At 33.1% G+C, this 14,704-nt stretch overlaps 2 protein-coding genes across 5 annotated transcripts; one reads left to right on the forward strand and one right to left on the reverse strand.

Moving 5' to 3' along the window:
• The first annotated feature begins 5,537 nt into the window (after window positions 1-5,537).
• On the forward strand, window positions 5,538-12,242 carry LOC105195711 (flavin-containing monooxygenase FMO GS-OX4). 4 transcript variants are annotated; one of them, XM_011161240.3, is made up of 7 exons: window positions 5,538-5,798; window positions 6,290-6,516; window positions 9,008-9,149; window positions 9,836-10,147; window positions 10,374-10,524; window positions 10,940-11,214; window positions 11,398-12,242. In XM_011161240.3, the coding sequence occupies exons 2-7, from the start codon at window positions 6,308-6,310 to the stop codon at window positions 11,608-11,610; spliced, it is 1,302 nt and encodes a 433-aa protein (XP_011159542.2). In that variant the 5' UTR covers window positions 5,538-5,798; window positions 6,290-6,307; the 3' UTR covers window positions 11,611-12,242. The 4 variants fall into 4 exon arrangements, with proteins under 4 accessions (XP_011159542.2, XP_011159543.2, XP_011159541.2 ...); XM_011161241.3 differs by lacking the exon at window positions 5,538-5,798 and adding an exon at window positions 5,817-5,884; XM_011161239.3 differs by lacking the exon at window positions 5,538-5,798 and adding an exon at window positions 5,821-6,166.
• Window positions 12,243-12,285: 43 nt separating this feature from the next.
• On the reverse strand, window positions 12,286-14,649 carry LOC105195709 (thioredoxin domain-containing protein 5 homolog). Its single transcript, XM_011161238.3, has 5 exons — window positions 14,082-14,649; window positions 13,852-13,998; window positions 13,461-13,566; window positions 13,098-13,388; window positions 12,286-13,008 (listed from the first exon to the last, which is right to left on the reverse strand). Exons 1-5 carry the CDS (start codon window positions 14,261-14,263, stop codon window positions 12,547-12,549), a joined length of 1,188 nt encoding a protein of 395 aa, XP_011159540.1. The 5' UTR covers window positions 14,264-14,649; the 3' UTR covers window positions 12,286-12,546.
• Window positions 14,650-14,704: the final 55 nt, after the last annotated feature.

Raw genomic sequence — 14,704 nt, forward strand, 5'->3', positions numbered from 1 at the left:
CACGTATTTCGGTAACGAAAAGATAACGAATCCATTTGTTAGTATTGACATTCATTAATTGATGCTTGACGTTTCTTAAAATATGGATAAATGTCAATGACACGATACGAAATGTTTTGTCTCTTATTGTTGTATGCACGAATCACAAGATGCTGCATCTATGATTGATCTTCGATTTTTAATAAAATGTTTTGAATTCTTTTAGCATTATAAATCTTGTATTTTATCTGTTTCATTTATTAAAAATTAAGCTATTGAATTAAATTATTAATAAAAGATAAGCTCTCTAATATTGAACTGAAGACAAAAACGAAGCAGTTTCAATAATGTGAAAAGATCTTTTTTATTTTTACAAATCCTAATTTTATTATTTTGAGATATTCGCTGTTATCAGTTACTATAATTTTAAAATGTTTATAAATACATAGGAAATATTCAGTGTCGTCTTATCAGATGTACATACAGTATTATGTGATAAATATTTAGCGCGAGATCTTGCTACGTACCCTTGACAAAACGTTATCACCATGCGCTTGTTAGTGCATCGTAGGTATAAATAAAATACCTACTTATGTCACGAATCGTGCACGCAACAATGTTTACAGTGATGATTTCTAACTGCATTAGATATAACCAGCTCGCGTGATCGCTGAAAATTTATGATACTACCGCCAATATTTACCTAGACGTTGATCATTAATTCTGTGCATGTTCAAGTATACGTTTCGTTTTAATTGTCGAGTCGAGTTAATTTGTTGCGCATTGGAGATAATTAAATCTATTTTTAGTGCCAGTGTGTGACCTAAAGGGAGAATCACAAATCTCGTCTCGCTTGAATATTTCTACTTCAAAATTTCTACTTAAAAATACGCTAATTAAAAATGTTAATTGTTGATATTAGTTTTATCTTTTGTGAAAATAGGAAAAATTTATTTTCCTTTTCGTACGTTTAGCATTATCTGAATTACAAATAAATTTCATAATACGTGCAGATTTGCACATCTATTTATCTATTTGATTTCAAGCGCAGTTCAATTGCGTTAAAAGCATAATTAAGATGCAGATTATATATCGGTATGCAATTAATCACCAGAATAACAATGTTGTTCTGAATATAATTCCTTACATTTTACCGTTGATAAAACAAGCTCCAGCAAGTTAGAGTATGATTCCCCCTTGAGACAACTTTATAAATTGTCAAATGATGAATGGTAATTGCAGGATGAGCATCAATTTCGTGTAATAGACATTCGTAAACTACACAATACTTATTAGTGCAACTGTATTGCGTATCGAATTTATTTTTAACGTTGAAAGTACAATAATAGATAAAAACTATCTTTTGATATCAAGAAAATTTTCATTAAAAAATTAAATATTTTATCATGGTGGATTACGCAAATATTCTCTTAAATTTTGATTAAGTTTTGCCTAATGGGCTTTACAGCAATCGTAAATAAATCTTTTCAGCGGAAAAGAAATGAAAGAATCTTCGGAAATAATATCTCTTTCAAGCATTAAGCGATTCATATACATAACTCGTGAAATAATATTAAATCTCATTAAGATAACAGAAGAAGCTACATCTCTTTTCTTAAAAAAAAAACATTAAATAATTGAACCGTGGAAAATTAATCGTCCATTCAATTTTATCGATAAACAAAGCTTGCATTATTTTCTCGCACTTCTTTCCTGTTTTAACTGGAATTCCAATCACTTCTCGCGTGTAATCGTTTTCTCTAATTACTTTATAAAAGCGATAACGACGTGCAATGAAAGAACACGTACCATAATCATTTGCGTCTGATAATTGTTTGGACGAATTATCTCCAGTTTATTCTGATCTCTCAGGGATTTCGTCACATCGGGATGCGACACCGTCGGAAACAAATCACGCAGATAATGAGATGATGCCGTGTTATTCACCCCTTACGATAATGATGCCCAGAGTGCACCGATGCTATTTAATTCACAAATATGTCGTGTCTCATTTGAGGATACTATAATCAATCCGAAGTCGAGCCTTCTTCATCGAAAATTTAGCAACGTAGATTTTCATCGAATAATTAATCAGAACGTTAATCTTGTTTATATATACATATTTTTCTCATTAATGTGACATACATGAATGATAAACTCCATTTATCTTACGCTAGTTACAAAAGGATTATTGTTGTCTAGTTGTTTGTTTAAAACTGATATAACTGAAACGTCATAAATTTCGTAAATTTTCAGCAATACGTTGCGACAAATGCTAACAAAGATAAGATGTTAGCTTTAACGAAATGTTTGCTTCGAATCAGTCGAAAATTATATATTTTCTTCGGAAGCGAAAGATTCCTCTGTATATACAGAAATTATTACTGAGCTGTGCGTTCATAGTTAAAGAACTTGATAAATAACCCACTATCTCCCTTCCTATATCTAATCTGCTTAGTTTCTTCAATCTTTCCAAGTACCAATCAGAACGTATTCAGAACGCATAAAGATGCGAGATTAATACTCGAAAAATAAAAGATTTATCGTATTGATTGCATTACGATGATTCAGTGGTCTATCCTCGTTTCGATCATATCCCAAAGATAAATTAAAATTGATATACATAACTTATTTCTGTAATTACTTGAGAAATCTCCCATTATGCATTGAATTATTATATTTTGACTCGAAAGAAACTGATGAAGTCAGATACACATTCGTCGTTTGATACATTTATTTCAGATGCATTTATTCGGATTATTTGTGTATTTTTAAACGCATTGTTTTATTATGAATAATCTGTGATAGGGAAACTCTCGCCTCGAGAATTTCAAATGTATGTCAGATACACATCATTCATGCGTTTGTGGAAAATACAGTTAAGGCCAAAAAACGAGGGACGATAAAATTGAAATGCGTTTCTCCTGGCATGCGCTTTGCGTTTAATATTACGTTCTGATAATGCAGAAATTATGTTATAGATAACGAAGTGTATCTCTGCAAAATCGTATAAATTTGAGATTACTTACAATGCTGACAACATGTCGTACATTTGTCTTCAACGATTTCGAATTGCAGCAATATGCAAGTAACAATGTATATATACGTACATATTGCCTGCAATTTAACGATAAGATAGCAACATTTTAAAGTTACCTTGCGTTGCCGGCAATATGACACTGGAGTTATTACAGCAACATAACGGCAGCAGCACGAATTATGATAAAAACGATTGCAAAATTGCCGTCAAGCTACTGGTAAGTTGCTATCTAAATCTTGTCATATCGTGATGACGTCAATTTGCCAATAATTGCTGCAATTCTGGTAATAATACGTATTATAATGCCAGCAACAATATAGATACATTGCTATCTGACAATATGACCTTCGCGAGGATTATATGACGTAGGAATTGTATCATGTTTTGTTCCCCGCGTGATAAGTATAATTTGTTATAAAGAGGAGCAATGCCACATTATAGGCTCCTACCAAATTTATAACACATTTAAAGTCACATGTTTCCGCTCACTGTGCAAACTTTGCAACATTCATAATATCTTACACCTGTCGATGTATCTCCTTTTTTTGAACATGTTTCTTTACGCTGACTGGCCACGACCCTGAAATCAGAAAGAACACCATCGGTACTTGACAAATCTGAGAACGTCATGTTTATTGTTGTATCCATTTATTTCTAATACTTTCGCTTATTTTAATTGCAATGAGACAAAATATTTAGTATCACCGACACGGCAAAAGTATCAGAAATAAATGGATACAATAATAAACATGACGTTCTCAGATTTATCAAGTATAAATTTCAAAGGAGAATAATTATCTAAAAGATGGTGCGAATGTAACGAAGATTAAAACTCGAGAATATAGACAGGTGCATCGTGTAATATTGATAAATGTGTGACGGTTCTTATCCCGTAACAACTTTTAATTCGTCATTACCAATGCGAATTATATTGTTACATGAATAAAGTCCGACAGTCCGACATGAATAAAGTCCGACATCTGACTTTAATTTCAAAGACGTTTATATCATTCATAGAAATGTTCCATATTTAACGTTAATTTATCGCAATTTGTACATATACATATGTGTGTGTGTGTGTGTGTATGTGTAATTGTGATGCATATTTTATATAATGCATACATAGAAAGAACAATTTTATTGAAATAGATCTGAAAATAACTTAATTAGAATAATCATGTAGAATGCTCAAGTTGGTTGCTAGAAAACTCTTTGCAATAGTATCATTGCAATGTGCTTGAATGTTCTATATAATTATTTTGGTAGTTCAATATAAAATTATTTTCTGATATGTATTTAGCTAAATTTTTAGATACTACAGTATAATTCTTTTTGTGTATATGTACAAATTGTGATATATACAAACGTAACAAGCTGACGTTATTTGTAGTCACTTTAATGTCAAATAACATCAGCTTATTGCTTCGGATATATGCATGTGAATACATATGTATGTATGTACAAATACATTCACGACAATCGTTTACCATGATGCAACATCAGGTTTCACTTTCTCTACTACTTGAAAAAACACGAGGAACCGGAAAAAATTAAATCGAAAAAAGTCGTAAAAAAATGGACAAACCAGACGACCAATTACACGAATATGAATTTAATCAGAATTTACTTTAGGCGAAATCGCAAACCGGTGTTACCCAGTCATGTTCCTTATCCGGTCCTCTACAGCGCGATCAACCTACAGTTTCCAAACCAGCCGGGAGATAATTACGGTAATTTTACATATGATTGGAAAAAAACGATCTGTTTCGCCGCAAATTTTTCCCGTCATAACCAGCATGACGAAATGTAACACGTAATTTTCCATTTGCCGCATTTGAATTTGAAACGCTAGTTTCGATGCGTCGCTTTTTTCCGCTCTTTCGCGAATGGATCGCATGATCGAACGCGAAATACGAGATAACGTTGTGAAATTTATTGGGCGGTCATCATTTTATCAGAAAACATCATCAATTTTTAGCACGTTCATCGTCCACTTTCTCCGTGTTAATGATTGTTTTTTACTTGAATATATACATCAATTGTCCATCTTATTTCAGTATTAATTTAATTAAAAAGATTTTTTTCTCGAAAATTATATTTAACATTAAAAATGTATTCTTAGCTATTGATATTGTTTTTTATCTACAATCACGTGTCTAATAGACAGTGAATGCGAATGAAACTAATGAAGCGTGAAATCATCAGCGTAGAATGTGAAGGTATTCATAAAGTTATAATCGACATCTTTCGTAAGCTTTAAATTAAGACTTCAAATTTAAATTTTAAATTAAATAAGACTCAAAACATTTTTTTCGTATTTTTCAAATTATACGATCCCCACAAGATCTACAACGTATAAATGTATGCATATATCGCTTGTGCGCGCTTTCCTTAAAATTTCAATTTATTTTGCGCAGCAATTACGTGTGCTTCACAATATAATTTCTGAAGCTGTAATAATGCTAAGTTACTATCTTTTTTTTTACATAATTCAAACTTTTCAGATTTACGTTTTGTTCTGGTTCACCTCTGGTTGAACTCTAAAATATTATATTTGTAAATACGATGTTTACATCTTCTTACTGCATCAATCCGTGAACTACGATGACCTCGAAATTTCTCGCTCGAAATTATTGTTAATGAGAATTAATCGCAGACTCTCTCTCTCTTTTTCTCCTCTTTCTCTCTCACAAGTGCCCCGCGGGGCATCCCGGTGCTGACTATAAACCCACAGTGATTTCATCAGAAGAAGAAGGGGACAAGGACCGTATAAACCCGGGTAAGAGAAAATATTTACCATATGTTAGTCGCCTGAAGCGAGATCAGTAAAAGAGAGTAGTGCAATACATAGACTTGCTTTCGTTGGTCAGTCTTAATTCAGCCTTTGAGTGAACCGTATCGGGAAATTCACTTCGAGCCAAGTCGTTCATTATTATCCTCTTCCATACACATTAATATTTTCACTCGAGCAATTCTGTTGAAAGGATATCATCTTTAAGTTTTTTTTACAATCAATTATCAAAAAAATTACAAGCTGTAGTGACAGAAGAAATTAAATAATAGTTTAATGATAATATCATCAAGCTAAATTTGTTGCTTATTAGTTGAGATATATTTTATCACTCAGTTTTATTAAAAAGAAGAAACGTACGTAACATCAGTTCTTAACTTTAAAGTATACTTTTGTACTTAGATTCGATTATCATTTTTCTTCTCTTTCTCTTTTTTCTCAGAAATTTTTAGAGTACTGATAATATATAACTTTCTTAGGTTTTTCATTGAGAAATCATGCCGAGTAGTAAAACAAGAATCGCTATTGTGGGTGCTGGAGTAGCTGGTTTAGTGGTAGCTCGTCATATGGTGGCCAAGTTGGATACTTACAGTTTTGTCCTTTTCGAGCAAACCGATCACATTGGTGGCACATGGGTATACACTGATGAAACGAATCTTGACAAACATGGGCTTTTGATACACAGCAGCATGTACAAGAATCTCAGGTGAGATATTAGTTGAGTAAATAGCATTGTAAATAACATTTCTAGAAACAAAAAAAAGGATTGATAGTGCAACTTTTAACATACTCAATATAAATACAAATTATAATTAAGTTGCTCAACGTTAGGAAGGAGTAATTTATATTAAATAATTTCAATAAATTAAATTGATAATTTTAATAATCCTGCACGTTTTACTTTGATATAAATTATAATATTTGATGAGTAAGTAGTGAGTTATATTTGTGAATGAATTTTTTGTCTCTATCTGTCTGTCTGTGTGTCTGTCTGTCTGTCTGTGTGTGTGTCTCTCTCTCTCTCTCTCTCTCTCTCTCTCTCTCTCTCTCTCTCTCTCTTATAAAAAGAGATAAACTTTGGTGAATCTTTGGACTTGTTTAATATTGAACGATTCGATCATGAAGAGTATGAAATGTCAGATATATACATAGATAGTTGAAGAGTGTATCAATTATATAATTGTTACAGAGAAGCAAGCAAAATTACATAAGTGGCGCGTGCCAAACGGGTAATGCTTAGTAACTTTGCGACCTCAGTTTATCAATTGATTTGTATATTGTATTGCATTAATTTTTGTTAATTATTCATAATTCTTAAACAATTTACAAATTAATTGTATAGTGTATAACACGATATGATTGTAACATTTGCAGAAAGTTTTATATCTCTTCATGAATAAACTTTGTAATATGAGTCCTTGAAAGAAATAAGAACAATGTTATAAAGATGAATTTTTTTCGTTTCATTCTTTTGCCTGATTTTTATTATTTTATATTGTATTATTTATTTATTTATTTTGATTTTGTCGTTTTATTTGGTTTTATTTGTATCTGTGGATTCGTTTAGAAATTATAATAAGATTAACAATAATGTCCAAAATGATAAAAACTTTCAGCATGCAAATAAATTGAATAAATACATATATTGCATAAATTTATGCAATAAAACTTACGTTTTGCATACATTTCATGAAATTTTATTAAATTTAATGATTATATAATCAACAAAAACTCTAAATAAAAACTCTGTCATATAATTCACATTTTATTATTAGCAAACATTTATAAATTATATATTATAAATTTTTCCATAGATATTTTTATTTTAATAAAATTTTTTTGCTATGTGACAACAATTTTGTGTTTTGAATAATTTTGCATTACTATCTCGAAATCAAAGAGTCCTTGTATAAACTCTTCATATAAACTTTTTTTCTTTTCGTGTTTTATTATTTTTATTAAAGTTTTTAAATTTTTTTTAAATTTTAAGTACACATTTAAATTTTATTCGATAAGAATTTTAATATTCTATACACATATATAATATATAACACAGTATAAAATCTACATTATTGATATAATGTAGCAATTTTTTTAAGCTGTACGTTTTCAAATATAAATAGTAAAATATAACAAAAATATTTAAAGTGCTGAAAGTGTTTCAGCGAGTCGCAATATAGACTGCAGCTTTCCATCCAGAACTTCAGTTACACGTATTCCTATTTTAGACTTCACATATTTACTTCATTAATCTATATGTATTATGATGGATAAAATTGCGTCATTAGATAGACAACAAAATTCACCAGATTCTTTTTTTTCCGATGTCTGACCAAAGGGCAATAAGATGTCTTCGTCCATCTGATCGCGAGCTATAAACACATCATCTTCGCATACATATACGGAAACACCGGTTGAATGCGTTAACGCGATAAACTTTGCTTGACACGCGATACACTTTACGACACATTAATGAGAAGATCTATTTCTTAAACAACTGATTCCGGAAAGGAGACGAACATGCTGACGAGTAAATAATCTGCAACGTGGATCGACAAACATTCGAAAAACTCAAGGATTCTTGTGAAGATATCGGTACTTTTATATGACATTAATCGGAATAAGCATCAATTACGAACGCATAAATATTTGATTTAATTTCTTATTTTTCGGGTAACGTAATTTCCCCGTCTTTCTTTTTTATTAATGTCAATTTTAAGTTTTGGAGCAAAGTTACTACCAAGTTAATTTTCCCTCGTGAGCTTCTAGCAACCAATTTAATTTTAGCTTTAAAAAATATGTCGGATAAAACTTGAGTAAAAATAGAAAAAGGCGGGAATATTTTTGAATCCCTTTTTTCGCAACATTAAATCCTCACGAAAAACCGCGAAATGTTTGATTATTTCGAGGCTACTCTGTCTTTTAAAAATAATCGCTTAACCATAAAATAAAAACAAATTTTTTCTAGCTATATCTATTTCTCTTCGAGTAAAGTTCAAAGCTGATTTAGCTAAACTAAAGCTTATTTCGGGTTAAATTACTAACAACTAGCAACTTTATCGTCTTTCGGGTTATATGGGTCGTCGTATCTTCTGAACTCTGGGCGACGCATAAAAATTCATAAAATGACGGCATGCGTGTTCACTTCAATATGGGAATCATCTGGAAGAATGACCATTGTTTTCGTTTTTTTACAGAACAAACATACCGAAGGAAGTAATGGCAATACCTGACTTTCCCTTTAAAGATCCAGACAGCCCATCTTTCACTCATCACAGCGTGATAAGAGAATATCTCATAGCCTACGCAAAGCACTTTAATCTCCATCCCTACATTAAAGTGAGTCTTTGAACTCTAAAATATAATAGTAAAAATTAAACTCAAAATATATTAAAAATAATATTAAATATTGATATCAAATTAAAACTAAGACATTCTATTTAACAATCGTTGTTTTTTAAATAAAATTATAATTTTTTGATACATATGAGAAACAATGATAATCTGCTTGCTTCTATAATTTAATCTTCTTCAAAGAATTTGATAATCTTAAATTTCAACAAACTATTATATTTTTATTTCAACATTTTAACAATTCTCTAAACAGCACACAATATTATAACAATATTAAAAATTGTCTTAGTTTGAGGATATTTTTGTTTGCTGATATTTTTTCCTTTCAATGGAAATTCATGAAAATTAATTACGTTAAATAATGAGAATATATATTTTTTTATAAAACTGTACAAATTTTTTTTATGCAAGCAAATTACATCTGTGTATTTAACACTATATAATCTCATTTCAATATTTATACAATTCACAAATAAAGATATTCTCGAAACAAGAATATTCCCTTTTTTGTATAATGTCATGACGATATGCCAAAGTGTCTCTTGTCGTTATGAACATTCCTAATCTTGACAAAATCCTTAATTATATATAAATATAATAAAATAATTAATACGACGTTTATTACTTTTTCTTTTGTCACGTTTTTTATTTCGGGTCGCGTTCGTTTTCAGTTGAATACTCTGGTGAAGCGCATAGAGCCAGAAACTACGAGGAATGGCCGGACGTTGTGGACAGTGACGTACGAATCACTGGAAACCAAGGAAGAAACCATAAAGACCTTCGACGCCGTGGTGCTATGCAACGGTCATTACTCTGTCGGTCGTATTCCGCATATTCCAGGTATCGAAAGCTTTCGCGGTAGACGCATTCACAGTCATCAGTACAGAATGCCAGAGGTCTACGCCGGCAAGAGAGTTTGCATACTTGGCGCGTCCTGGTCCGGCATCGATATCGCCTTGGAAGTCTCGCAATACGCCAATAAAGTACGCTAGTGCACAATTCCTATACTATCGATTATCATCATCGGCAAATATAAAATCGTTCTTTCCATGCATCTTCCTTGTAATGTTTCCCTGATTGCATAGATCATGCGTCACGTGAGGTCCCAATTTTAAAAAAAAACGTGTAGATATGACACATATTGTAACGTCAACGATTTGACACGTTCTTTTTATTAATCCTTAGTTTCCTTTCTTTCCACAATTCCAGATATATCTGAGTCATAATCTACCGGAACAATTCGACTCGAAAATGTCGAACAACGTTGAGCAAAGACCTGGTGTTGCATCTGTCCAGGGAAATGTTTTCACCTTCCTCGATGGTTCTACGGCAGAAGTGGACGATTTCATATTCTGTACTGGTAATAAATTTAGAAATATTGACGTCCCGATGAGATCTGATGGGTTGAACAAATAATTAAAAAATTAAAAGTTAATAATTTTTAACTTACCTTAATTAATTTTTTACTTCAATTATTTTACTTCAGTTATTTTTAAAACACATAATTTTTCATTTATTAACTTTCCTTCTTAAGTTAAAAATTTACCTATATAAAAGATAAAAAAAATTAAAGAAAACTACATTTCAGTATAAAAACGAATATATTTTTTTGTTACTTTATTTCTTGTCATTTTTAACGTAACTAAATGAATTTTGTTAACCATTAACTTTAATTTAGTTTAAAAAAATACTAACTTACAAAAAATATTAATTTATACCCTTGATCTGATTTTCACTGCTCACAACAAACGGTTTCACAACTGATTTCTCCACAGGTTACAAGTTTACGTATCCCTTTATGTCGGCTAAAGTCGAGATACGTACGGATGACGACCACGTGGAACCCATCTACAAACACCTAGTGCACATGGATTACACGAGTCTGTTCTTCATGGGTCTGCCCGCACTAGTGATACCGTTCCCGATGTTCCACATTCAGGCACAGTACATCCTCGCCATTCTCGAGGATCGTGTTAAGCTACCGTCCTCACAACAAATGCGTGAGGAATTTGAAATCGAGAAGAAGTCATTGCTGGATCAAGGCATTCCGGTATAAAATTCACAAATAATTTCTCGAGACAGTACCAGAAAAAAATTGCAAATTAAGGCGCGAAGAGATAGATTAATAGAATGACAATTCTCTCGGGGAAATATAAATTGCACGATACAATAGCGTATTAAAATCCAATCGCGAGAAATCACATCAAAATATATTTTTTTTCTTTTCTATTAGCTGAGACATATCAACAAGTTGAAGGACAGGCAATGGGCTTACTACGACGAGCTCGCGGCCGCCGCAAATGTACCGGGTTTTCTGCCGGTAATCAAGAAGATCATGGATCATGCCTTCGAGATGCGTGACGTAGACTTCACCATCTACAAAAATTATCAATATCGCATCATCGACAGTGAAAATTTCAGCGTATCTTATTGTAAACCTTGTTAGGGTCTACGCATAGAAAATGGAATATGAACATAATTTTATTGCAAAAACAGTGTCGTACGGATTCGGACGAACCGTTTGCATCTTGCAACGTTAGCATCATTTCGTTACAAGATTATACGCCACGATTCGAAACGAAAACTATTCTTTCGATCAACGGCAGATTTTATAACAATGAGAACCACTTAATGAAAGTTGGCCGTTAAACATAACGCATTTCTTCGCGAGACCATGTCGCAATAATACCTTGTTACAGCAGTAAATGTGTGATACGAAAAAAGATAATTAAAGCACAGAGAAACATCGGGTTATCAACGTTGCCTACATTCGTCATAATGTACAACAATATGTGTATATCTTCGTTAATGATTAATCGTCAGAACTCTTCGGATATTTACAATAAAAAGGTATCACTCATGCCATGCGCACACACAAATACAAATACATAGAATTGCTATAAAATTGATCAATTTTATTTGAATTCTATGAAATGAATCTACGTTTGTATTATGTATATAGTATATACATGCAGAATGAGTTCTGTTATTATTTTTTTATCTTATCTGAACTTTAATAAAGTTTACAACCCCACTTAACCATTTAGAAATCTACAAAGAGAAAACGAGAAAAAAAAATGAGAGAAAAATAGAAAATTTAAATATGCACAAATGCTAAATAAATAAGACAATAAATAGATATATTTTGGAAGTACATCTTCGACATGATTACATTCTGGTATATTACATTCTATACATTCTGTATATAGTATATTGTTTTTTCTTCTCTTGATGTATAAGATATAAAAATGAAAAAAGTCTTGCTCTTCTTCCATTTGATGATGGAAAAATCGATACGTCTTAATTCAATAATTCAATTATTCAAAGTACTATTGGGAATATATTACGAGACCTATCACGGTGGTTTTACGATAAATACAGATTACAATTCATCATGTGTCTTCAAATGATTCATGACGAAATCGTACAGATCATCGAGATTACGCGAACCATTATACTCTGAGATCTTGCGTCCATTACGATACAAGTATAATGTCGGGAAACCATCCACCTCTTGTTCATTGCACAATAGTTTACTTACGTCAAGCGTACAGTCGACTTTGACGATATTCACATTTTCGTTGCCGAAGAACTTCTTGCCCAGCTCCTCCCATGTGGGAGCCAGACGTTTACAATGTCCGCACCAAGGTGCAAAAAATTTAACAAATGAGACACCCTTTTCAATACCTTGCTGAAAACTGTCGGCTGTTAAGCTCAATATAGCGTGCGGAGCTCCATCGGTGCTTTCGCTCTTTCGGCTCGACTCCTCAGCGTTCTTACCTAGCATCATTGAAACGTAAGTCTTCAGCTCTTCGTGAGTACGCTGACCGGTATATTTATCTACCTAAAAATATATTTTCCACTTGATCAAAGTTCTTTTATGCAAAATAACTCTTTCTTCACGTAAGAAAAAGATGGCAATTCAATCGATACCTTTTTCCCATCTTCGATCCACAACAACGTGGGATATCCTTTAATATCAAACTGACCGCAGACGCTACGATGTTGCGTGCAATCTATCTTAGAAATACTGACTACATCGTCGTTGCGCAGACTGTTGGCTAATTCGTCCCATGTTGGAGCTAATTTCTGGCAGTGTCCACACCAGGGCGCGTAAAATTTGACAAAATGATGCCCAGAAGATACATGTTTCTCGAATGTGTCTTCTGTTAATTCCAATAAGCCATTCACAGCTTCTGGGGGAGATGGTGAAACATCTTCAACCTAAAACACATTGACTGTGACACTAACGATTCAATGTAAAATAGCATAGAATTCAATATAAATTATACATACCAATGAACTACCTAGTTGATCATTAATAAAAGAAGTCAATGAGGGTAAATCTCGAGTGCCTCGGAACTTGACGCCTTTTGTTTCTCCAACCTTGTAAAACTTCAGTCTGTGTTCAAAAGTTCCCAAGATATTAAATATAATTGCAATTTTAAGATAATTTACAAATATTTGTACACTATGTGAAAGATATTATTAGAAATAAAACAAATTTTTCAATTCATTGATTCATCAATTGATCAAGATCCACAAATGCAACTTTTACAGAACAAAGTTGTGCATAATGTTATTGATAAAATAAAAACTTATAATCACAATATATATAAAATTAAAAATCAACTTGAAAAAAATCTGTTTTAAATGGAAATTAAGTTAGATAGCAGAAGCATATTACGTGGGATAGCCAGTGACATCCTGCTCGCTGCACAAAGCACTCTCAGTCGTGCAATCCACCTTGGCGATTCTTATATTGCTGTCCTCTTCGTTCGACATTTCTGCCAACTGCTCCCATGTAGGCCCGAGTCTTTGGCAGTGACCGCACCTTAGACAGAACATTCTCAATTAAAATCAGCCATTCAATTAGCTAATATAAAATAAAAATAAGAAAAGTACGCGTTCGTTTACCATGGTGCATAGAACATGACGAAGTGATTTTTCTTGGCAACTTCTGTGGAAAAGTTGTCGTCGGTATATTGAAGAGTATGCTCCTCCTCGTCGTGGCCGTGACCCGTCCGACTCAGCACAAACAAGAGGAGGAGGACCCGGTGCTTGGACACGACAAAATTCGCCATCGCAAACGGCAGCATTGTACGCGAAACGGACGCCGGAAACGCTCGTGCCTTCTCGGAGGATATCCCGTCGGGAGCAGCAGGTAAACACGACAACGACGGTGACAATCCTTGAAATTTCTCAACGGCGCGTTCGCAGTCTCTCGGTGGCGAGAATTAAAGAATCGCCGATCGCGACAGCGTCGTGCCGAACGTGACCTCAAGGAGACGCCCGCGCCACATAATATCCTGCCAGAGATTGATGCTACCTCGCCGCTACCCGCAGTCACGTATATCCTGGAAGATCGGAAAATTCCTGCAGAAGCCGCTGCTCCGAGACACTCGCGCGAACGGATCGAATTGCGGAGCAGATTCCGCCCTCCGTGCGCGATTGTGCGCGATACGAGAATCAGAGACAGCAACCGCGACAACTGGAATCACTGACCCTATGTATTCCGCGCGTGAGGTTAGTTCTTTTCC

This window comes from Solenopsis invicta, chromosome 4 (genome assembly GCF_016802725.1).
Source record: "Solenopsis invicta isolate M01_SB chromosome 4, UNIL_Sinv_3.0, whole genome shotgun sequence".
NCBI classification, from domain to species: domain Eukaryota; kingdom Metazoa; phylum Arthropoda; class Insecta; order Hymenoptera; family Formicidae; genus Solenopsis; species Solenopsis invicta.